Raw genomic sequence first — 24803 nt, 5'->3', positions numbered from 1 at the left:
GTAGGGCCCCCAAGCCCAAGCACATTTCCCACTACAAGGCGCAGAAAGACGGGGTTGTGCGGATCTGTTGCTGAAGACGGACACCGGGCTCCCTGGACCACAGGAGGGGCTGTGCCGTGGGAGTGGCAGCAGGCTCATGGTGGACAGAGGTATGTCCTGCTATGGGCTGTTCCCCCAGTCGTTTCCCCAAAGACAAGGTCCCCCCTACCCTGGCTACTGGGAGGGCTGGGGGCTCCGGGAGGCGGTCCCCAACACAGTCTTGTCCTCTGCGAGAACTCAGGGGCCCTGGGTATCCGCTGTCCAGCAGGACTAGCTGCAGCCTGCTGGCCCATCGCTAACTGATGCCCTTGACTCGGGGAGCCCAGCCTGGCCCTCTCCACCCCACAGCTGCCTCCCCTGGCTGAAGGGTTCAGCCTGCTCCTGTCTCTAATTTGGCAGAGAGGGAAACTGAGGCCTCAGGGCAGTGGGACAGAGTGCCTCCCTATGGGGCTCAGCACCAGGGATGCCGTAGGGTCCTGTGGCCTCCCAGTACCAGGGTGGGCCATGGCCACTCCCCTCCTCCACCCTCCTCTGCACAGGACCTCTGCTGGGCCGTGGTGGTGGTGCCCACAGCTGACCCCACAGTAGGGGCAGGCAGCGCGTGGCCAGAAAGGCTGACTGACAGGATGGCCCAGGCCCCGGGATGCCGTGGCCGACTGTTCCTGGCCCAGTCTGTCCGTCCTGCCCCCACCCACGCCGGGCGCCCTTACCGTAGCCGGTGGTGGGCAGGCCCAGGTGTTTCATGCGGTTCTTCACCAGCTCGGAGAGCTCCTGGCGCTCAGAGCGCCGGTAAAGGCTGAGGCGCTGCTGGCTGATCCACTCCGCGGCCGCTGCCCGGCCTGCCTGCTTGGGTCCCTTGCGGCTCAGCCTCCGGGCCCACTGCAGACTCTTATGCCGCAGCAGCCGGTGCTCCGTGGGGTCACCGCCGCCCATGTGTCGGCCGTGGGAGCTGCCTCCGGTGCCGGCGCGCGAGCCCCAGGGCCCCCTCGCTTCCCGTGTGTCCTCACAGTCCTCCATGTTCACCGAGATCTGGGACTGGGTAGGGCGGGGAGGGGTGAGGCTGCTGGGAGGGGCATGGGCTTTGGGGCAGGGGCTTAGGAGGAGGTGTGGGCTCTGGGGCTTGGGGCCCGCGTGGGAGTGGCTGGGGGTGTCAGGGAAGAGTACGAGGACAGACCCTAGGGTGCATGTGCCTCCCTCCTCTGGAAAGAACGTGCCTGGTCCGAGGTTTCCTTCTGAGCTCAGACTGCCGGGCCACCCACCCTGCCTGGGCCTGGTCAAGGGATTCGCCAGGCTACTGAGGGCAGCTCCCTTCACCTCTCTGGGCCCTTCTTTCTGTGGGTCCGGCTGGGGACCCATCTGGACCCCAGCACATCCTGGCCTTGCCCTGGGGGGTCACCCCCTCTGCGTGCCAACTTCTCCATCTGCAGATGGGCCCTGGTCCCTCTTGCAAACATGCCCTTCGGAGGCCCCGAACCGGGAGAACGTGAGGGCCAGGGCCTGTGGGGTGTGGGGTGCTGGGAAGAGGCGGGGCCCCCCCCCACCGGGCGGCACCTTCAGAAGGGCCTGGGAGGCTGGGGGCTGGATGGTCAGGCCAGAGGGGCATGGGGCTGCCTGCCTTGGTGGGGCCTGGGGGAGCCAGGGCTGGGCCTGGGAGGGGCGGGGGTGCAACTGGTGTCCAAACTCACAGGCTACTCCCCCAGGCCTCAGTTTCCCCACCAGTGCAGGAGGGAGTGACTGTCAAGAGCCTTCTCTGAGCCACGCTGGGGCCGACACATCCACAGGACCCACTCCCGCCTCGGCTTCCCCAGGGCCCTGTGGGTGGGTGGGTAGGTGGGTGGGTGGGGCCTGGCAGGCTTCTCCACGTGAGGCTGCGATGCTCTGGTGTTCGGCAGAGGCTGTGTGGGCGCAGAGCGGGTACTTACCTGGGCTCTGAGGTCGTGCGGCTGCAAAGGAAATAGGCACAGTCTGAGACCTGTGGGCGTGCCCCTGCCCCCCACACCGCCTCAGCCTGGGGTCTGCATGGAACACGCTTAGGGCGGGCAGGCACGGTGCCCACCGCTGTGTGGCCTGCAGCACAGGGGCTGCCCATCTTCTTCCTCAAGCCTCCCCTGAGCCTCTCTGCCCCCAGTAGGGGTCATGGCTGCTCCAGCTGGAAGCACTGCACGTGGGCACACAGACCAGACGGAAAGAGCTGCCGGCAGGGGCAAAGCTGATCTAGTTCCCGACACTGAAGGTGGGGATGGCGTGGGTGGCACAGGACAGGGGCTGCCACGGTCCCAGCCCCCGGAAGGTGGGGATGGCGTGGGTCGCACAGAACAGGGGCTGCCACGGTCCCAGCCCCCGGAAGGTGGGGATGGCGTGGGTTGCACAGGACAGGGGCTGCCCCAGAACCTCCGAGGTGGAGAAGACGTGGCTCTCTGTCCGGTAGATGCCGATGGGGATCTCGGCGCTGGAGGAGCAGAGCTTCTGGAAGAGGCGGCCATACGTGCGGATCCACAGGTCGCCCTCGGTGATTTTCATCTGCAGGGCAGGAGCCCTGAGTCGGCCGGGGCACGTGGCAGCACCCAGAGCCTCCCAGCCACTGAATCAGGGGCAGGTGCCCATCCACCCACTCGGGACAGCCTGGCACACCCCAGCCCGGCCCGGCCGGGGGCACTTACGGCACAGAGGTACCCCGAGCCCGGCGTGGTGTCCAGGCCCAGCAGCAGCCGGGTGATGGTGATCATGTAGTCCTTCACGAAGGACTGGCCAGGGAGGGAGGGGGCCACAGCGAGGCACATGAGCATGGACGTAGGACACAGGTCCACACTCCCCCGGCCACAGGCTCGCCCCCCTCATGCACACACACAACCACCAGGTACCCAAGCACCACATGACCCACAGGCAGAGTTCTGGAACGCCTTTTCTAGGAAAACGCACTTGCCAGGCACCCATAGGTCAAAAAGGGCCCAGAAATCCCCGGGGCAAGGACAGGGCCCACAGGTCTCCTTGGAATCCAGGGAAGGTTGTTCAGAGGGAGGCCTATCCCTCCGAGTGGGGGCCAGGCTGCAGAGCCGAGGGCGTGACAGGGGTCCCACCCACGAGGGCGTGACGGGGGTCCCACTCAGGCGCCACCCTCCTGCTGCCACTTCCCAGCTGACCTGGTAGAGCAGCGTGTCCAACATGCTGATGCTGAAGACGCGGCCGGCGGCAAAGGGCAGGCGGAACATGAAGGCCAGGTTGGAGCCGTTCTCTCGCTCCCTCTGTGGGAAAGGAGGGGCCTCAGATGGGCTGGTGCTGAGGTCCCCTTCAGTGGCACGGCAGCCACAGAGGCGAGGGCACTGTGTGTGTGTGCACATGTGTGCACCGTACATGTGTGTGCGTGGGACCTGTGTGCACGTGTGCATGGTGTATGTGTACACGGTGTGTGTCTGCATGTGTGCACACACCAGCAGGCCTGAACCAGCTGTATCTTCCCAGACACACTCAGGACAAGAGCCCGGGAGGAGTGATGTGGGGCTCTGATGAGAAGACGGACTCCCAGCGGCTGCCACAGGCACTGCGTTTGGTCAAATGCCCTGCTCTTGCCATCCCGAAATTCCAGATCCTCCTGATAATCCCCTCCTGCCCTGGCGTTTTTTAAGTGGTGTCGGAGGGCGCGTGGGGCCTGGGCTGAGAAGGAGCAAGCATCGGGCTGCCTGCTGTCCTTGGCCTCCTGTCCCGATGCTCCAGGCTCACAATGGACCCGCTGTGTGAGTTTCCTGGGGCTCCCGTAACAAATGACTGCAAACTTAGCAGCTAAAACGGCACCTGTCTCCTCTCTCCCGGTTCTGAATTTAGGAGTTTGAAGTGTCTCTGGCTGGATCCAGGCCCAGGCAGGGCCCTGCTCCCTCTGGATGCCTGGGGGGCTCCTCCTCTCGCCTTTTCCAGCTCCTGGAGGCTGCCTGCCTTGGCTCGTGGCTCCCTCTTCCCTCTTCTGAGCTGGCTGTGCAGCTGCTTCCCACCGGACAGGGACCTCCGGCCTCTCCCTAGAAGGACTCCGACGGCATGAACCTGCTAGATGCTCCAAGGGAATCTCCCATCTTGAGGCCCGTGACTTAATCCCATCTGCAGAGGCCCTTTTGCCACGTGAGATGGTACATCCACGGGTTCCGGACTCGGCCGTGGCCATCTCTCGGGCCATTCTTCAGTGGAGAGCCCCAGCCCTGCAGCTCGGCCTCCAAGCAAGTGTGCACAGGCAGGCGTGTGCGCCCACGGAGGCCTCACTTCCCCCTGGAACCAGAACTCGATTCACAGATAAAAGAAACGACGGCGACGGGACAATCAGGCAGAAGCCCTTTTTCCTCCGGGTCCGCCCTTACTCAGTGGCCGGCGGGAAGGCTGGGGCGTGAGACACAGCGGAGTTAGTTTCGTGCGGCGTTCCCGCTGTTGGAGCAAGAACCGGGTGCGATGAGCTGCGACGGGCGTGTGAGTTTGCAATCACGGTGATTTGCATCCAGAATTCCAGCCCCACTTCATGGCGATGAACGTGAAATTCCTGAACGACTTGCCATTTTAATTTTCCTTTACTCAGAACAGCGCTCAACAGGAAACAAGAACCACGACAGGGCCAGAGAGAGACGTGGAAGGAAGGAAAAAGCTGGATGTTTCAGGACCTTCCAGAGATTTCCTCCTGCTTTCTGGACGAGAAACCCACTTCTTTGTGCTGCTGAAGGCCCGGCAGGTGGCGGCCCTGGAGGGACAGCAGGGGCTGAGCGGGTCCCGTTCACAAGTGACAGCGAAGACAGGAGCACACAGGGGTGGATGAGCCCTTCCTGAGAACGAGATCCCCGGTCAGAGGAAGCAGGGCAGGCACCGTGCAGCCCCGGGGCGGGCAGAGCCAGCCTGAAGGAAGGCTCCTGGTGAGGAGAGATCACACAAGCTGACCATGTGAAAGCAATGAAGTGGCAGAGGAGTCCTGGGTGCTGGAGACCAGGGGAGGTGGACGGCGGGGGAGGTGGACGGCGGGGGAGGTGGACGGCGGGGGAGGTGGACGGGGCGGGGAGGCTCCTCTCTCACACTGGGGCTCTGAGAACCTTCCGGAGCCAGCCCTCAAGGGGGGATGCATGTCAGCCCACCAGCAGCATCCTTTTTTTTTTTTTTTTTTTTTTTTTGAGACGGAGTCTTGCTCTGTCACCCAGGCTGGAGTGCAGTGGCCAGATCTCGGCTCACTGCAAGCTCCGCCTCCCGGGTTCCCGCCATTCTCCTGCCTCAGCCTCCTGAGTAGCTGGGACTACAGGCGCCCGCCACCGCGCCCGGCTAATTTTTTGTATTTTTAGTAGAGACGGGGTTTCACTGTGGTCTCGATCTCCTGACCTTGTGATCCGCCCGCCTCGGCCTCCCAAAGTGCTGGGATTACAGGCTTGAGCCACCGCGCCCGGCCCAGCAGCATCCTTAATAATAGTTTTATTCTTTTGCTTTGTTTTTTGAGACAGGGTCTCACTCTGTCGCCCAGCCTGGAGAGCAGTGGCACAATCTTGGCTCACTGCAACCTCTGCCTCATGGGTTCAAGCAATTCTCCTGCCCCAGCCTCCCAAGTGTCTGGGATTACAGGCGTGCGCCACCACGCCCGGCTACTTTTCGTGTCTTTAGTGGAGACGGGGTTTCTCCATGTTGACCAACCTGGTCTTGAACTCCTGACCTCAGGTGATCCGTTCGCCTTGGCCTCCCGAAGTGCTGGGATGACAGGCATGAGCCACCGCGCCCGGCCATTAAATTTTTGGTATAGATGGGGACTTGCTATGTTGCCTGGGCTGGTCTCGAACTTCTGGCCTCAAGTGATCCTCCTGCTTCAGCCTCCAAAAGTGCTGGGATTATAGGCATGAGCCGCCGTGCCTGGCAGAGCATCTCCCTGATGGCCGTGTATGCCATCTCCACCTCCTCCCTTTTTCCTTCCTGAGTCATGCCGGGAATCCCGTCTTTATCCTTCCACTGTGCCTGGATGTAGAAGATGTTGGCTGCAGGGATTTGGGGTAACTTTTCTTTTCTTTTCTTTCTTTTTTACTTTCAGTATTCTTTGAAGTAAAAAATACATAATGTAATAAACATGTACATTTTTATAATAATAATAAATTGGCATTAATGTCTTTTTTTTTTTTTTTTTTGAGATGCAGTCTTGCTCTGTTGCCCAGGCTGGGGTGCAGTGGCCGGATCTCAGCTCACTGCAAGCTCCGCCTCCCGGGTTCACGCCATTCTCCTGCCTCAGCCTCCCGAGTAGCTGGGACTACAGGTGCCGCCACCTCGCCCGGCTAGTTTTTTGTATTTTTTAGTAGAGACGGGGTTTCACCAGGTTAGCCAGGATGGTCTCGATCTCCTGACCTCGTGATCCGCCCGTCTCGGCCTCCCAAAGTGCTGGGATTACAGGCTTGAGCCACCGCGCCCGGCCTAATGTCTTTTAAATAAGGGTCTGAAGCTGCCACAGGTGTCCCTCTTGGAAGCAGGTCACCTGGCCTGTCAGAGAGACCCACGGGGAAGCTGGGGCCAAGGCCACCCAGGCTGGAGAAGGCGCGGGCCCTGGTTCCTTCTACAGGATCCTTGCATGCCAGGGAGGCAGATCCCAGCCTCCCCAGAGGGTGGTGGGTCAGGTGGTCCACGGCGCCCTCTCTTCCCTTGGCCCCACGTCTCTGTATATGCCTGGCCCCGCCCAGGGCCCAGGATGTCTGTCCCACGTGGACCCCAGCACCATGTCAGCCCAGAGGAACTCACGGCTGCTTCCAGGGGCTTTGCTGATGTCCTGACTTCTCCTTGGAGGACTTCTCCCTGACTTCTCCTTGGTCCCTGTCACACAACTGCCGCAGAACCACATGACTGGAGCTGGAGCCCAGGACTGTTCACTGCCCTGAGATGGAGAGCTGGCCACACCCGCCCTGGCAGCACAGGGCCCCGGTGGCGGCGGCGAAGCTGGGGAAGGAGCTGGGGCTCCACAGCGGGCGGAGGGGGGGTGATTGGCGATGGCTGCCTGGTGGGAAGGCAGGTAGGAGCGTGTTGGCCGCGTGCTTGCTAACCCAACCTTCAAGCCATCTTGTGGGACAGAGGGGTGCCAGGCTGAAGCCAGAGGAACCGCGCCAGGATGACTACCTGGACCCCGACTGCACGGCAGCCTCCCGGTCCACGCTAGGTCAGACTCAGTCTTCCAGATCCAGGGAGTCCTCCCAGCCCTGGGGAGCGGCTGGGGCCCTGAACACAGAATCCTGCAAACTTCTTCCCCTTGCATGGTTCGAGCTGCAGAGCACACCCCTCTGCCGGCTGAGCCGGGGACTGGGGCCAGGAGCTCCCGACACCGGGCAGGGCGGGCTCTAGGGTGGCCTTGGGTGGCGGGCAGTGCAGACAGAGCCCTCTCCTGTGGTGAGACCAGCTGCCCGAGCGTCCCCCTATGCCTCAGGCTGGCATCTCTGAGGCAGGTGCCCCTATTGACCTGGTGGCTGACCAGCCCGGCCTCCTTGTGTCTCTCTGGGGCAGAACCGACTCCAGGATCCCTATGGGCTCTTGGTCCGTGGCTGGCCGGAACACTTTCACTCTCCATCAGGTTCAGGTGGAACAAAGCCGTGTCCATGTCGCAGGCAGTGCCCGTGTGTGTCCTCTGCCTGGTGTCGGTGGTCAGGCCTGGCCTGGCTCAGTAGTTCCTCCACGGTGTCACACTCCTCCAGCGACGCAGGCCCCAGCAGCTCGCGGATGAGGACATCAGCCCAGACAGGTGAGCTCGGGGTTTGTGTGGAACAGACAGCATTGCTGCTCCTGATCAAGGTGCCTGCTCCCTGGTCTCAGCCTAGGGCTGCCCGGGCGCCGGCCCCCGTGTGGACAAGGTGGTGCTGCCCCAGCCTTAGCAGGCGGGGAATGGGTGGGGCTGGGGTCAGCCAAACATCTAGACAACAGCAACAGTGCCTGCGGCCCTGCGTTCCACACCTGAGCCTGGGTGGTGCTCGTCATGGAGCTCCCAGGGCGGAAAGCCAGTTCCGGCCCAGCCACTTGCTACACTGTGCGATCCGGGGCAGGCTCCTTCCCTCTCAGGCCCTCGGTCCCTTGTCAATACAAGGAGGCAGTGGTTACAGTGAACCTGTTTCAAGGTCAGGCGTAGCGGCCGGGGCAGCGGAGGAGTCTGGAAGGGCGCAGCCATGTGTGTTACTTGTACTAAGAGCTACCGGCCCAACTATGTGGAACCACCAATCTGAGGGCTCCCTACGGGGGTTCTGACCAACTGACCATCCCACAACAGATGGCCTTGGCCTCTACACACGGCCGGGCCCGGTCCCTGCTCAGGGAGATGGAGGGCTGCTACGGGCCACATTCCCAGTGCCCCACATGAGGTCAGAGAAACGCCCTGCCTCCACTTCCTAGCTCCACCATGAAGAGCCTCCTGTCCACACTGGGCCCCCACCCCTTCTCCTGAGCTCCCCAGCAGGAGGGGGCAGGAGCCCCGCCTCCCATGGCACTGGCCCCCTTTCCCCGAGCCCCTTCCTCCCACTCTTTCTGGGCTCCTGGCGTGGCAGCTGGCACGGGGCAGGGCTGCTCACCTTTTCTAGTTTGGAAAGAGCCAGAGAGTAGCTGTCCTTGGCGCGGAACTGCATGAAGCGCATGTTGGAAGGGTGGGTGAGCTCCGTGGTGATGCTGAGGCTGGGAAAGAGCCTGGGGGAGGCGGAGGCGGCTCAGGGTGGGGCCACGGTGGCTGTGGGGGTCTCAGGGCGGGGCCACGGTGGCTGTGGGAGGTCTCAGGGTGGGGGCCCATGATCATGTGGCTGTGGGCGGGGTCTCAGGGCAGGGCCCATGGTCTTGGCTGTGGGGGTCTCAGGGTGGGGTCCCATGGTCATGGCTCTGAGGGTCTCAGGGTGGCGGCCTGTGGTTGTGGCTGTGGGGGTCTCAGGGCGGGGCCACGGTGGCTGTGGGGGTCTCAGGGCGGGGCCACGGTGGCTGTGGGGGTCTCAGGGCGGGGCCACGGTGGCTGTGGGAGGTCTCAGGGCGGGGCCACGGTGGCTGTGGGGGTGTCAGGGCGGGGCCACGGTGGCTGTGGGAGGTCTCAGGGTGGGGGCCCATGATCGTGTGGCTGTGGGTGGGGGTCTCAGGGCCGGGCCCATGGTCTTGGCTGTGGGGGTCTCAGGGTGGGGGTGTCAGGGTGGGGGCTTGTGGTCATGGCTGTGGGGGTCTCAGGGTGGGAGCCCGTGGTCGTGGCTGTGGGGGTCTCAGGGTGGGGGTGGGGGCTCGTGGTCATGGCTGTGGGGGTCTCAGGGCGGGGGCCCGTGGTCGTGGCTGTGGGGGTCTCAGGGCGGGGCCCGTGGTCGTGGCTGTGGGGGTCTCAGGGCGGGGGCCCGTGGTCGTGGCTGTGGGGGTCTCGGGGCGGGGGCCCGTGGTCGTGGCTGTGGGGGTCTCGGGGTGGGGGCCCGTGGTCGTGGCTGTGGGGGTCTCGGGGTGGGGGCCCGTGGTCGTGGCTGTGGGGGTCTCGGGGTGGGGGCCCGTGGTCGTGGCTGTGGGGGTCTTGGGGCGGGGGCCCGTGGTCGTGGCTGTGGGGTGGTTTGGAGCCGAGCCCCGGACGCTGGGCTCACCGGAACATGGTCTGCACGTTGACGATGGTCTTGGCATCCGCCATGTAGTCCTCCTCAGCGCTCATGGTGCTCTCCTTGTCCACCACCACGAGGTTGTCCGCATAGATGATTCCGCACTGCAGCAGGCTGTCCAGGCTGGTGGCGGGGGCGGGACCGGGAGCCCGTAGCTGAGGATGCAGCCCACTCCCCACCCACGGGCCCCCGTGATTTGGTCAGAAGGCAGGAGGACCTCAGCCCCCCACCCCACCTACAGTCGGGGCCGCCCCAAACTTTGGAAGAGGAGAGGAGGGGAAGGGTGGGTGTGGAGCCCCCTCGAGCCACGGCCAGCCACGCCTTACTTGTCCACGGAGCCCTCCATGTAGTAGACCATGGGGAAGCAGCAGATAGCTTCCAGGAAGTGGTGGTCCGGCCTGTGGGGACAGCGGTCCTGGAGGGTCCCACCCGGCTCCAAGGCCCGCCCTCCCCAGGCCCAGGGGGGCCCTACCCTCCATGCGCAGAGCTGAGTCAGGCAGGGGTTCCCCAGAACTGCAGTGTATGGGATCTGGGGGGTGCTTTAAGGCCAGTAGGCCATTCTTTATTTTATTCAAGGGGAAACCAAGGCCCGGGAGGGTGGGACTTGCTGAGGTCACACAGCCAAGATGACCCTGGGCTCAGTTGTCAGGGTCCTGGGGTCCCCTCGGCAAAATGGTGCCTGGAAGATCCTGGGGCTCAGAGTGAGTGGAGCAGGAGGCAAATAGGACAGAAGGAGTGACAAGGGAGGAGGGGGAAAGGGAGAAAGATGACCAGAGTGGGAGGAGTTGGGAGCCACAGGAGTTGAGAGCAGGGAGGAGCTGGGAGACAGAGGAACTGGGAGTGGAGAGGAGCTGGTGCAAGGAGGAGCTGGGAGCAGGGAGGAGCTGGGAGCTAGAGGAGCTGGAAATGGGGAAGAGCTGGGAGTGGGGAGGAGCTGGGAACTGAGGGAGCAGGAAGCAAGGAGGAACTGGGAGTGGGGTGGAGCTGGGAACTGGGGGAACTGGGGGAGCTGGGAGCAGGGAGGAGCTGGGAGCCAGAGGAGCTGGGAGTGAGGAGGAGCTGGGAGCTGGAGGAGCTGGGAGTGGGGAGGAGCTGAGAGCTAGAGGAGCTGAGAGCCAGAAGAGCTGGGAGTGAGGAAGAGCTGGGAGCTGGGAGTGGGGAGGAGCTGGGAGCCGGAGGAGCTGGGAGCCGGAGGAGCTGGGAGCCGGAGGAGCTGGGAGCTGGAGGAGCTGGGAGTGGGGAGGAGCTGAGAGCCAGAGGACCTGGGAGTGAGGAAGAGCTGGGAGTCAGAGGAGCTGGGAGCAGGAATGGGAGTGGGGAAGAGCTGGGAGCAGGAGGAGTTGGGAGCAGGGAGGAGAGCCCCCCTTTTTGGGAAAGCTGAGAGGACCAGGCCAGAGGCCCCATGTTCCCGTGCCCTCTGCAAAGGTGAAGGGTGGGCCCAGTTGGGGAGGCTGCTGGCTGCAGGTCTGAGGGCCCGGGTGGGCGGGGTGGGCAGAGCCCCAGGAGCCTCACTTGTTGTCCAGCAGCAGCACAATGGGGTTTAACTCCTTGCGGGATCTGTAGTAGGCCCGCAGCGGCACGATGAAGTTGTACAGCCCATTGCCGGCCGTCTCTGCCGAGACGATGATCAGCTTGTTCTTGAACCCGTAGGCCTTGGCGTCTTCATAGCTGTTGTGCTTGCAGCCCTGGGGGCAGATGCTGGAATCAGGGCTGGCTCCTGCTGGCCACTGGCGCCCTCCCAGACCCCTCACCAAACAACCCCCCTGAACACCCAGCCATCAGCCTCTCGGCCCATGGCCCTTTCATGGCCTACATGCACCTGGTGGGAGCTACAGGCACCACCAGATGCTACAGCTGTGCCCACAGGCGGCACAGAGCAGAGCCATGTCAGGGGTGGAAAGGGCGGTGTCCATGTGAACATGTGGTTTTGGCACGTGGCTGGAGATCTAGGCATGAGCACAGGTACGTGTCGTGTGTGTGCACACACTTTTTCTGGTTTTGTCCACCACGAGGCTCAGAGCAGGGACGCCAGCAGCCGTGAGCACACCACATGCCCAGATCTTGGTTTCCAATCATCATTTTCCACTAAAAGGAATCAGGCTTCATTGGAGAAGTGGTTCATTCCAGACTGGAGCAGGGGAAGGCCAAGATGTGGCTGGAACCTCTCCGGTTGGAAAGCACAGATGAGCTCAAAGGGTGAGGGGGTCGTGCCAGAAGCCACTTGAAGGACCCCACCCCACCCAGCGAACCCAGGGGGTCTGAGCATCAGAATCAATAACGATCTGTCAAGGATGCTGCTGCTGCAATGACCAGCCACAGATTACAACCCACAGAATACGCTGGGAGCCTGTGGTCCGTGAAGGACACACACATGGGGAAGAGCAGGTCCCCTTTGTGGCTGAGCCCTAACATACAGCTGGAGAGATTCCGGAGCTGGAAACCATCCACTGATGGCCGGCGCAGTGGCTCATGCCTGCAACCCCAGCACTTTGGAAGGCCGAGGTGGGAGGATCACTTGAGTCCAGGAGTTCGAGACTAGCCTGGGCAACATAGGGAGACCCCATCGCTACAAAAATAAAAATAAAATTAGCCAGGTGTGGTGGGGCGTGCCTGTGGTCCCAGCCACTCAGGAGGCTGAGGTGGGAGGACCCCTTGAGCCCGGGAGGTGGAGGCTGTAGTGAGCTATGATCCCACCACTGCACTCCAGGCCTGGATGACAGAGTGGGACCTTGTCTCAAAAAAAAACACCAAACAACAAATAAACAAAAAAGAACCCACTGATAGATGCTGAAGCCGCTTGGTCCAGTGGTTTGCTTTCCTGATCTCAACACGTCCCCCACAGAGAAGCTCTAACTCCAGAAGGAAAACAGTGATTTTCACAGTGGGGAAACCTGCTGACCCCAGTTTGCCACCAGATCCAAGTTAACATCGCCAGTGACCTGACAATTGACCCCCGAGTTTCCAGGGAGGGCTGGCCCCACATGCAGGCAGAGTCCCACCACCAAGAAACATCGGCAGACCCACCTGCCAACAAGTCACTGGTCCCCGCTCTGCAAAAATATTAAGGTCAAGAGACCCCAGGGAACATTCCAGATTAACGGAGAGTAATGAGAAAGGAGTGCTAAGACACAGCCAGGACAGGCTCCCAGCAGGGAAAACACTGTCACGCAGGATACTGAAGGCTGTCGGGGCCCTCGGCGCAATCTGAACCCGGACAGTGGATCAGACACTCATGCCGGGCCAGGGTCCCTGTCCTAATGAGCTGTGGTTACAAGATGGTTCTTCATCTTTGGGAAGGCATGTGGATGTATTAGGGGAAAGGGGTGTGGTGGCTCCAACCTGTTCTCAAAATGGTTCAGAAAACATGGGCCTCTAACATAGAAACTGGGAGAGGGAGAGCCCACATGGGACGGGAAGGGAACGTCTGCCGAATCTGGGTGAAGAGTCCGCGGCTCTCCCTTGTAGTATTCTTGCAGCTTTGCTAGAAGTTTGCAATGATATTGAAATGTAAAGTGACCAAAGAGAAACCAGGGCAGGTGTGCTGGCCTGGTGCTGGCGTCAGGGGGCGCAGAGCCTTACCTTGTCCAGCCGCAGGCAGCAGAAGGGGGCCTTCACAGGCAGGAGGTGGCACAGGGTTGGGGAGCTGCCGATGTAGGGCGAGTTGGGAGGGTAGCCCTTCACGTACCTGGGGCAGGAGACAGGAGCCCTCAGCACAGCTGCACATGGGTGGCTGGGTCTGCTCTGGCCCCTCCCCCGGGCTGGGGGACTCGAGGGCACCCACGCCCCCCACAGCCACGTTGCTCGGGGTCACGCACAGCTGGTCCAAGGTGGCCTGTTCTTCCCTCAACCACCTGTGCATCAGCCAATGTTCCTCCAGCTGAGCCTGTGATCACCATGTCGCGGGGCCTGCCCAGCCTTGGCACCCAGGACCCTGTGTGTCCTGCAGGGCAGTCAGGGCAGTGCCCAGGGCACCGACACAGGTGCCAAACCTTAAAGATTCGTGCCTGCCTGACGGGTCAGCAGCGGCTGCAAGGCCAGGGCTGGGGAGGCATGGACTTGGCCCTACCGGGGCCTTGGGGGACTGGAGGGGACTGCGGGGTGGGCAGGGCCCTCACTGCTGCTGCCCTCACCCAGGTGTGGGAGGGGGTGGCGGTGGGGCTCGCCCCTCACCTAGTCAGCTCAGGAACCTGCATGGTCAGCCCTCAGCTACTCTGGGGTGGGACCAGGCAGGCTGTACCCTGGGCCCACGCTTCCCTGAGGGTCTGGGGTGAGCCTCCATCCAACACACACAGTGGAGACGTTCACACATGTGCACATGGAGATGGACACATCCAGACACAACACATGGCCACATACAGGCACACGGAAATGGACACACCAGGACGTACACACAACACATGCACACAGAAATGAACACATGCTGACGTATGCACACGCGCACCATGTGCACGGACACACAACATACACACCACACACACAACATGCACCACACAAACACACACACATGGACACACAACATACACACCACACACACCATACACAGACAACATGCACCAGACAGACACACACGGACACAACACACAGACACACACGGACACACACACACCACACACAGACACATGCACTACAGACACAGACACAACACACAACATATACCACACACACCACACACACACAACATACACAACACACACCACACACACACAACATGCACCACACACGGACACACACAGACACAACAGACACAACACACACCACACACAACCCACACACAACATACACAGACACACAACATACACATCACACACAGACAACATGCACCACACACGGACACACAACACACACACAGACACAACACAGACACACCACACACACCACACATAACACACACCACACACACAAATACGCAACTCATACCACACACACAACAGACACAAAACACACCACACGTGGACACACTCCACACACCACACAAAACACACACACCACACACAACACACCAGACATACACCACACAGACACAACACACACCACACACGGACACAGATACCACACAGACACAACACACACCACAAACACATGTGACACAACACACATTGACATACCACACACATCACACATATGGACACACACAACATACACCACACATACATGGACACACACAGAACACCCCCCTCACACATCCACCCCCATGCCCTGCGTGGTCTTTCTCCCCCCACCACAGCTTAGACGAGGCTTTGCAGCCACAGGCCAAACCCACAGGGCTCTGCCCGCCTGCCACGCCTCCCTGACGTCCCCAGCACCCCAGGCTGGTGGGGCAGGCACTCTGGCCTTAGGCTCTTATCCACACACTTTTCCAGCCCGGCTGTTGTCCCCAGTCAGCCACCACCCGTCCTCAGCAGCACCCAACACACACACGCAATGGTTCAGGGCTGTTTCCCAGCAGCTGGGAAATGACGGGCTGTCATTACGGTGCGTTGGCCCAACCCCAGAGGCGAAGGCCACGGCAGAGTGAGGCAGCCCCGCTGAGGACGGGCCCTTGGGCCCTGGCATTGGGGCACCTGTCTGTCCTGGCTGAGGCCAAGAGGCAGAAGCTGCTGAGAACAGAGTGGGGCCTCCTGTCTTATAATTCGAAGCCGGAGGACTTGGCTCCAAACCTAGGCCAGGACAACAGCTCAGGATGGGCTGTGGTTTCCAGGCTGTGGTGCTGCCTTGCCCAGGTGTTGCACAGGGACCCTGCTCAGAGGATACCCACCCTTGGTCAGGCGGGCTGTGCCTCTCTGTGCTCTGTGGTGCTCAGGGGGAGACTTAGGGCACTGGGTGGATGAGGATGGTCTGGGGTCACCGCCCGGCTCCATCCTGATTCAGAGAGTGACCGGACCACTGTGGGGCTGGTGAGGTGGGTGGGAACGGGCCTCTCTCTGAGGATGGTGCTACCCGGTGCCTGACACACAGCCCCCGCCCCAGTGAGCGCTGCCTCACCCCAGTTAGCTCTGCACCCCCGGCCCCAACTGGGAAGGGTGCAGCCCAGCACACCCCCATCTCAGTGACACTCTAAGTGCTCCCTGGGGACAAGAGTGCTGTGGCTCTGATGTCTGTGTCACGTCCCCTGAAGGTTCCATTTGTCAAACAAGGACTTCCACGGAGCTGTCCTTGCAGAAGCTGCAGTTCAGAGCACGGGGGACCACCGAGGCGGCTCTGACGCTCCCCTCCCCCGCACTCACGGCGGCTCCTCCCTGCACTGGGAGCCGTCTCCAAGGCAGTACTCACTCTACCACGGAGAGCCCCTCGTCATCCGACGGCGTCACCTCGTCCTCTGACTGGTCGCTCAGCAGGTCGCAGGGCAGCAGGGCCGAGCTGTCAGCCAGCTCCAGGACGGGCGCGATGCTGGGCCGCCGGCTGCCCGAGCCGTTCTCCGTGGGCAGTGCCAGCTTGTTGCCCCCGCCCCCCCCACCGCTTTGCGTGGGCCGGTGCTCTGTGCCCTGCAGGTCCATGGCCACCGTCCCTGGAAGAGAGCCCTGTGCTTGGCTGCAGCCCGACTCCCACCCTCCAGGGGCGGCGAGTTCCCAGAGCTCAGGCAAACAGTCATCTCTGGAGACCCTGTCACGGCCTGGCTCCTGTGCTCCAGCTGGTGAGCGTCAATCTATCCCTCAGTTTCCACCTCCATACAACGGGGACAGCAGCCTCGGGTGATGATGTTGAGCGAAGACCCAGGGGACCTCAGTGCCCCATCGGTACCACCCAGGCCAGCTGCTGTGGCCTCAGTACCAGCTGCCTGAGGAGGGGGTTGGCTGATCCTAGGGTCGGGGTCCCAGCCTTGGGGGCCCGGGCAGCTGGTCAGGCTGCCTGGCGGACAGGGCCAGGTGGGGAGCAGCCGGGTCACTCAGTGCCTGTGGGAGCAGACTGTCACTCCTGCACCACCCCCAGGCTGCCAGGTGGGGGTTGTGGACCTCCAGGTATGGCCCAGGGCCTCTGTGGGTGCAGTGAGGGTTGCCCGAGTCACCCTGGTTTCCTGGAAGCCACCTGGGGGCAGAGTGCCCACCGTGCAGGTAAAGGTGGAGGTGTGGCTAGGCAGCAGCAGCCTGCCTCCCCAGTGCCCTGTGGCCAGGCCCGGCCCCCCGAGTGAGCTGCCGTAGATGAGGGCCGGCAACCTGTGGGGTCTGGCAGGCGGCAGGCTCTGCATCAGCACGTCTCCAAACCCCAGGGCCCTCTGGGTCTTGGAGACTGTACCCCACTGCACTGAACCACCTGGTGCCCCAGCACCCACCGTGTAACAACCCCCAGGGTGGGTGTGCAGGGGTGCCCCATAGGGTCAGCCTCTGCCTGGGCCACTGTACGGAAGCAACAATGCCCTGGCCCGGCCGTGGGTCTGTGGCTTGAGTGGCTTCCTGGCCTGGCCCTGCTCCCTAACTGTCCCCCAGGAAGGCCTGGCTGGGGGGGTGGCAACAGCACTGTAGGTGCTGCCCTCGGGGCCACAGGCCTGCACCTGCTCAGAGGTAGCCTGACCCCGTCTGGCACGCGGCACCCCGGGAAGATCCCTGAGGGCGCGATGAGAGGCCAAAGCCCTCGGCTGCTGCGACCTCATCCCGCCAACTCCCAGCCCCATTGGACGTCAGGGTCCCCGACTGTTTGAGGGACACATGTGAAGCAGACCCTCTGAGCTGGTGGGACCACCAGGAGCCTCCAGTTGAGCTGCCAACCAGGCCTGTGGGCCGCTCCACTTGGACACAGTGAGTAATGCCCACAAAGGTGGCCACAGGAAGTTGGGGACACCCCTGTTTGACAGATTCAAAAATAGGCCCAGAGAGACGCCACTTATTCAAGGTTGGAGGCACAGGCCAAGAGGAGCTGGGTCTGGAGGCCACACTGGCCTAGTCTCCTGCCCTGCCTGGCTGGTCTCCCGCCCTGTCCCACTTGGTCTCCCGCCCTACCTGGTCTCTTGCCCTGCCCCGCCCCACCGGGTCTCCCGCACCTGTCCCAACTGGTCACCTGCCCTGTCCCACCCGGTCTCTCACCAGAGGAGCAGCCCCAGGGAGTCCTGCGCGCCTGCCCCGGCTCACCCATGGAGGCGATGATGCTATGCACAGGCAGGCGGGCCGGACCCTCGTGCAGCCCCTGCCCCGAGAAGGCCCTCTTCTTCCGCTTCTCCTCCTGCTTGAAGATGAAGGCCGAGTTCTCCTCCTTGGTGATGTTGATGTAGAAGCAGGTGTCCGAGGCGGCCAGGATGTGCCGGGGCCCCGGGTTCAGCAGGATGCTCTTGTTGTCCTCTCGCTTCAGCCCGATGAGGCACACGCCGTACCTGGGCGGGGGCACCAGCACTTCAGACCCCGCCGCTCGCCCACCCCATCCCGCCCCCTGCCTGCCCTTCCTGCGAATCACCAGAGTCCCCACTGGAGCTCCGCGTCTTCCTCCTGGGGACCATCTGGGGTCAGGGACCTTGGCCGAGCCCTCCCGTCCCAGAGGTGTTGGGGACCAGAGAGCTGGGGTCAGCCCATGAGCCTCAGGGAGGAGCCGCGTGGCAGGTTTTTATGTGGACCCGGAGCCCAGTCCTGTGGCTGCCCTCGCCAGGCAGGATGCCCTGATGTCCTGCCCCCGAGCCCTGTGCAGCCCCGCCCCAGGGCCACTCCTGTGCCTGACCAGGTGGGTGCGGAGGGCACGGAGCAGCCCCGGAGTGCCAGCCCTATGGCCATGACCCGGCCTTACTTCTTGTGGGCGTGGAAGGCCGCGTAGGTGAAGCTCTTGCCCTCGTACTCGCGGAAGAACTTGCTGTCACCCATGCGGATGTGGTACACCTCATTGCCCGAGCAGCGTCCGTACATGCGCTGCCACTGCTCCGGGGACTCCTGTCCCTCCCTGTGGGCCGGAGCGGGGCCAGGGGAGTGTCACCCTCAGCCGTGGCTGCCCCTTCTGCCCGGCCGGGTCTGCAGGTGGCCCCTCCGCTTCCCCTGGCATGGACCCCCTCCCTGTGCAGGACTTTTGCCCACCACACGCCCCTCCTCCGGGAAGCCCGTCCCCGCCCCCACGCAGGCCCTGCCTTGTCTCCCTGCGCCGGCCGGGCCACGGAGGTCGGTCCCGCGGGGCACGGGGCACTCACTGGCCGCGGGACGTGTGCACCAGCAGGGTGATGAGGGTGGAGGTGGCCGGGCAGATGCAGTTCAGCGCCAGCATGGCATACTTGCACTCCTCCTCACACACCACGTGGTCTGCGGGCAGTGGGGTAGGCCGGTCCACCTGCTGCCCTGCCGGCTCTCTCCTTCCCCACAGCACCTGCTCGCTTCCTGAAGGTGCTGTGCAGACGCACCCTCGCCTGGTGCCCCCCTGGACCCCCTGCTGTCCAGCTCCAGCAGCACTACCCCCAGAGTCTCTGGACCCCAACCCCCTCCTTGGTCTGAGCCTCCATGGACCTTCCATCGTTCCTATGCTTCTCTCCCAGCTCAGTGAGGAGCTCCAGGGCTGGGCAGTCCCTGGCCCCTGTGCTCTGGGCACTCCATGTAGGCCCTGACCCCGTCCCCCGTGCACCTGGCATGGGGCCTGACCCCTGTCCCCTGGGCACCCAGCATGGTCCCTGCCCATAGAGGTGCTCATCAGATGGTGCTCCTGCCCCCACCTGACCTCTGACCCTGCCTTCACTGACCCCAGGGCCCCAGCGTAAGACTGTTCATCTGAAGAGGTCGGAACCCCTAGGTCCCTTCTCGGATGCGGTGAGGATGGGGGTCTGCCGTCCCCTCCAGCACCTCCTGGTGTGCTTGTGTGTGGAGCTCCAGGGCCGGCCCCTCCCGCTGCCCCGCACAGCTCACCCACGCGCGCACATGCGCCCTGCCCCAGGCCCGCTGTCACCCGCGTGCGCACTTGCGCCCTACCCCAGATGCACTGGCACCCATACGCACACGCACACCTACCCTAGATGCACTGTCACCCGCGCGCACACACGCACAACTGTCCCAGATGCACCGTCACCCGCGTGCGCACCCGCCCTGCCCCAGACGCACCGGCAAACTTGACGTGAAACTTGTTTTCAGGTTTGAGGATCTGGACGTAGAGGGGGCAGTTGGGGGCGAAGTCCTTCACGGCCCAGGCACGCAGGATGGTCTGGTGGTCCTGGCGGGGTGAGTGGTTGGTCAGTGCAGACGGGCTGGCCTCTGTGGATTGCTGGGCGGCACCAGCAGCCTGGGGCAGGTCTCCTCCCTTGCGGACCCCCGCTCCCCAGCCCCACGGTGTCCTTCCCGCCTGGGCAGGGCCTCCGCCTCACTCACCGCGGCCGTGCGGTCCACCTCGTTCCTGCTGCTGAGAATGAAGCAGGCCTCCCCATTGTCCATCCTGCAATGCACCAGGGCCTGAGTGCGGGTGGAGCAGGGGAGGTGGGCAGTGCAGCTGGGGGGTGCGAAGGTGAGGTGAGGAGGACCTCCCCTGGGAAGAGGTTGGGAGGACCGTTGGATGGAAGACGGGGAGGATGGAAGGCGGGGAGGATGGAAGGCGGGGAGGATGGAAGGTAGGAGGAGACCCCTGCTCTCTGCTGGTCAGACATCACAGTGTCCCCTCAGTGGGCATCCCTGTACTGCCCCCCCCATCAACCCACATCACAGCGCCCCTGACAGGCATCCTTGTTTGTCCTCCACCAGCAGGCATCCCTGTGCCCCCCCCACAGGCATCCTGGGCCTCTCCAGACTCCCTGGCCCCTCCCTGGTAGGCTCTGAGCCGGGTCAGGACTCCTGGACACCCTAGGGAGACTTCAAGCTCCAACACTCAAGAAGAAGGCACAGGAGCCATGCCTGTCCCCCGAGCGTGTGCGGGCTGACAACGGGTGGGGGCAAGGGAGTCAGACGCCGCAGACGGTGTGTCCTGGAGACACCAGCTGACAGCTTCTTCTGGCCACGGTGCTTCCTAGGGCAGTGCCTGCCCTTCCTCCCCCAGGCCCTGTTCTCTGAAGCAACCTCCCGGCTTGTCCCTGAGGTTGACCAGGTAGGAGGGGCATCAGGAGGTCGTGCGAGGGGCTCTGCTGCCTGGATTTGTCCATACTCCCAGGTGGCAGGGGCTAGGGGTCCGGGGTTGGCAGGAGCAGGCCCAGTGGAGACCCCACCTCAGTGTGTGCCAGTGACCTGGGCACCAGGGGAGCTAACCTGACCTGGGCACTGGCTTCTCGGATACCCATCTGGCATGCTGCCATTAGACATTCACCCAGGGCTGGGCTGGGGTGCAGGAGGGAGGGGGGAACTTGGGGGCAGAGACCCTGTCCGCTCCCTGGCCTGGCTAGTCTACGGTCTGGGACCCTGGGTGGTCACTTCCAGCACCTCCTGGGTCTCCCGAAAGCCCAGCTGCGGAAACTGCAGAAACTGATGAGATGCTGTCTGAGAAACTTGCCTCTGCCCCAGGGCAGGGAACCCCACCACATCACTGACACCACTGCCTGCTCCGCAGAGGCCCCAGGCCCTGTACTCATAGCCCTGGGCTCATCCCTGCCTGGCTGGGCATGGCCTACGCCCCTGCCCTCTCCCCACTCCCCACTCCCCGGGCCCAAGCAGGTGCATTGTCTGTACGTGCTGGGGACGGGACCACAAAAGAGGTGGCGTTCCATAGACCATGGGCCCCAGCTTGGGGCTCTGGACGTGGTGGGGGAGGGGGAGCGATGGGGAGAGACCCTGGGCGTACCACCCACACTATGCCACTAAGGACACATTCAGGCTCCCGGAATGAAAACGTCACCAAGAGGGGTTTCCGGGAGTGTCCCAGAAAGTGCACCGACACATTGTGGAAAGTTCCAGGTAACAATACACTCTTGTTACCCTGTCACTCTGTCAATTTGTCTTTAAAAGGAAGCTCTACCTACAACCCCTATTCTCCTGCCTTGACTCACAGCAGCCGACTCTCCCACCCCTGGTCTATTTTGAGCCTCCCTAGACCTTGACAAAGATTTCCCTAGACTTGGAGCAGGGAAAGGTGGAGCTCGCAAAAGCTGCCCCTCACCCTGCAAAAGGGAGACAGACACTCAGCTGGGGTGGGCTTGCCCGGGATGCTCCAGAGTGGGTAGTACAGGGACAAGGGCCTGGCTGCAGGGTCCTGCTCATCTGGGCTTGGGACCTAAGCTGGAAAAGCTGCAACAGGCCCCAGACGGTCTACCCCAGACAATCCACCCCAGAGGGTCCACCCGAGACAGTCCACCCTGGATGACCTACCCCAGACAATTTACCCCAGATGGTCTTCCCCAGACAATCCACCCCAGAGGGTCCACCCCAGACAGTCCACCCTGGATGATCTACCCCAGACAATTTACCACAGATGGTCTTCCCCAGACAATCCACCCCAGAGGGTCCACCCGAGACAGTCCACCCTGGATGACCTACCCCAGACAATTTACCCCAGATGGTCTTCCCCAGACAATCCACCCCAGAGGGTCCACCCCAGACAGTCCACCCTGGATGATCTACCCCAGACAATTTACCCCAGATGGTCTTCCCCAGACAATCCACCCCAGAGGGTCCACCCCGATGATCTACCCCAGAGGGTCAACCCCAGATGTTCCACCCTAAATGGTCCACTCTGAATGGTCCACACCAGACGACCCACCCTGGATGGTCCATCCCAGATGGTTCACTCTGAATGGTCCACCCTGGACAGTCCACCCCAGACGATCCACCTTGGATGGTCCAACCTAAATGGTCCAGCCCAGAATGTCCACCCTGAATGATCCAGCCCAGACGATCCACCCCAGATGGTCTACACTGGAGGGTTCATCCTAGATGGTCCATCCCAGATGTCCATCCTGGATGGTTCACTTCAAATGGTCCACCCTGAGGATAGTCTACAATGCTCTAATGGCTCTCATTGGCCATGAGAGCAATGGTCAATGCCTCAGCCCTGAGCAGCTGAGCTGTCTCAGGAAGATGTTGAGATGGTCCACTTTGGACATTCCACCCTGAATGGTCCACCCGAGACGGTCCACTCTGGATGGTTCACCCCAGACGGTCCACCTCCAGCTGGACCAACTCATATTGGGCCAAGAGCTCCTGGCACCCACCCTCGGGACCCCCTGCTCTGATCAGCTCGCTGGGCAGGCCGACTCAGGACCCTTGGCCATGAGAGTGGTGGCCAATGCCCTAGCCCTGAGCAGCCGACCTGTCTCAGGAAGGTGCCCCCATGCCGCCCCCTCTGCCCACCAGCACTCACTTGGCTCGCATGAGGTCCTGGTCTTTGAGCGCAGAGCCCTGGAGGTAGATGACCCGCTGGGACCACAGAGGGATCTGCAGGACTCTGCGTACCTGGACATCCATCTCCGTGGGGCACAGGATGACCACGTAATAGTCCTGCCGGCCAGGCAGAGGGTCAGACCCTCTGAGCCAGCCCCTGCCCAACCCGGGCGGCCCTGCCTTCAGGAGTGTGTTTGTGCCACCACCTCTGAGCCCTGGGGCTCACTGTGATCTTGCATCTGGCGGGAGGGAAAAGAGGCCGCCGCAGGGCCCCCCACCTGAGCGTGGACTGCCATCCTCACTGAAGGGGTAAACTGAGGCTGAGGACTGAGGGACTTGCCAAGCAGTCCTGGGGAGAGGATGGCATCTCTGGGGGCCAGGAGGGAGGCGTCTGCTGGGCCGTGGTCAGGGGCCTCACCTGGAGTCGGGGGTGGGCGTAGAACTCGTTCAGGAAGTCCATGAGGAGGTCGATCTTGAGGGAGCTGACGCACAGGACCACGTGCTTCTCCGTCTGCGCGCGGTGGCGGCTGTAGTTGCCCCCTGACTTCTGCCGCTCCATCCAGAGGTAGACGAGCTCCTCGAACTGCAGGTGAGAACCAGGTGAGCACCAACGACCAGGCCCGGGGAATGAGGGCTCCCGGCAAAGCACCTGGGGCCCGACACACCACTGTCTGCTGGGGGCCTGGGGCAGGGCCGGCCAGGGGGTGATGCGTACATTAGGGGGGCCTTTCCCACATGGAAGCTGTAGATGCTGATAGCCCCAGATGACACGGAGCAGGATGTAGGCCCAGCTGGCAGGATGTGTAGGGACCAAGGGAGAAGGGGTGGCTGGAGACTGTGGAGTAAACTGAGGGTGGGGAGGCTTAGCCCCTGGAATTGGGGAATCACTCTCTTGATGGTAAGGGCGGCCATATCAGGCCTCAGACCCCGGCCCTCCAGGCACTCACGGGCCTCACAGTCAGGAGCCTATGTCCAGGGGGCGGGGGGTTCGAGGCTGTGGGTCTGAGGACGCCACCTGCCCCGGCTCATGCTCCCCAGATGCAAGGTCTCAAGTGTTGAGACTCAAAGGGGAGAGATCCAAAACAGAGTTCACCAGGGCCTCTCAGCACCGGCCCTACTTGCCTGTAGGCGAAAGTCTTTGGCTTTTCTTTTTTTTTTTTGAGACCGAGTCTCACTCTGTCACCGAGGCTGGAGTGCAGTGGTATGATCACAGCTCACTGCAGCCTCGACCTCCTGGACTCAAGCCATCCTCCTGCCTCAGCCTCCTGAGTAGCTGGGATTACAGGTGTGTCGCCACCATGCCCAGCTAGTTTTATTTTTATTTTTTTCTAGAGATAGGGTCTCACTACATTGTCCAGGCTGGTCTTGAACTCCTGGGCTCAAGCGATCCTCCTGCCTTGGCATCCTGAAGTGCTGGGATTACAGGCTGAGTCACGGTGCCCGGCTTCATTGAACACAAATGAACAATGGCAGGAGCTCCCATGGACTGTGGACCTGCACAGGGGATGTGCTATCATCTGGTCTAAATGAGACCATCTCGTTGCACTTATCCAGCGCCTGCTTTGTTCTGGTGACGAGGCTTCACTGCCTTGCCACACAAAACAGGTTCCACAGCTGGGAGGTGCTCAAGACTCCAGGGCAACTGAAACAGAAGCTTCCCTGTGGATAGTGCTGGCGGGGGCTCTGCTGTCAGACACCCCAGGGCTCGCGGCACCTCTGAGCCTCAGCTTCCTCACCTGCAAGATGGTGGCATGGCACCTGCCTCCAGGGCTGCCGTGAGGATGAAGGAGGTAATGACGGCAGCTCCATAGTGACCCTAAAAATCCTGTCTGCCCAGAATCTTGCCATGTGATCTGATTTGGAAATAGGTCTCGGCAGACGTAATGATTTAAGATAAGGTCACCCTGGGTTAGAGTGGGCCCTAAATCCAGTGAGAGGTACAGAGAAGAGGCCAAGTGTAGACGGGGCAGAGGCTGAGGTTTCTCCAGCCACAGAGCCCAGGGATTGCGGCACCAGAGAG

The 24803-nt window shown here is 62.3% G+C and overlaps 1 protein-coding gene across 7 annotated transcripts in view; it reads right to left on the bottom strand.

The window, feature by feature from the left end:
- The window catches only part of KCNT1 (potassium sodium-activated channel subfamily T member 1), a 79892-nt gene that overhangs the window by 5831 nt on the left and 49258 nt on the right, over window positions 1-24803 (bottom strand). For 6 of the 7 annotated variants that reach the window (XM_050759748.1, XM_050759752.1, XM_050759745.1 and 3 more), the window contains 18 exons: window positions 23202-23372; window positions 22764-22900; window positions 19856-19919; window positions 19592-19700; window positions 18697-18805; window positions 18306-18455; window positions 17663-17901; window positions 15873-16107; window positions 13182-13287; window positions 11115-11287; window positions 9929-10000; window positions 9591-9725; window positions 8568-8679; window positions 3180-3281; window positions 2700-2783; window positions 2431-2559; window positions 1962-1982; window positions 750-1074 (listed from right to left, as the gene is read on the bottom strand). In XM_050759748.1, the coding sequence (XP_050615705.1) occupies window positions 750-1074; window positions 1962-1982; window positions 2431-2559; window positions 2700-2783; window positions 3180-3281; window positions 8568-8679; window positions 9591-9725; window positions 9929-10000; window positions 11115-11287; window positions 13182-13287; window positions 15873-16107; window positions 17663-17901; window positions 18306-18455; window positions 18697-18805; window positions 19592-19700; window positions 19856-19919; window positions 22764-22900; window positions 23202-23372 (2473 nt within the window). Of the gene's footprint in view, window positions 1-749; window positions 1075-1961; window positions 2330-2386; window positions 2560-2699; window positions 2784-3179; window positions 3282-8567; window positions 8680-9590; window positions 9726-9928; window positions 10001-11114; window positions 11288-13181; window positions 13288-15872; window positions 16108-17662; window positions 17902-18305; window positions 18456-18696; window positions 18806-19591; window positions 19701-19855; window positions 19920-22763; window positions 22901-23201; window positions 23373-24803 lie in introns of those variants that run through there. The other variant, XM_050759751.1, reaches the window with a different exon arrangement.

Source organism: Macaca thibetana, chromosome 15 (assembly GCF_024542745.1).
Source record: "Macaca thibetana thibetana isolate TM-01 chromosome 15, ASM2454274v1, whole genome shotgun sequence".
In the NCBI taxonomy this organism is placed as follows: Eukaryota; Metazoa; Chordata; class Mammalia; order Primates; family Cercopithecidae; genus Macaca; species Macaca thibetana.
Note: the sequence above shows the minus strand (reverse complement) of the source record. Positions and strands in the feature narration are given on the sequence as shown.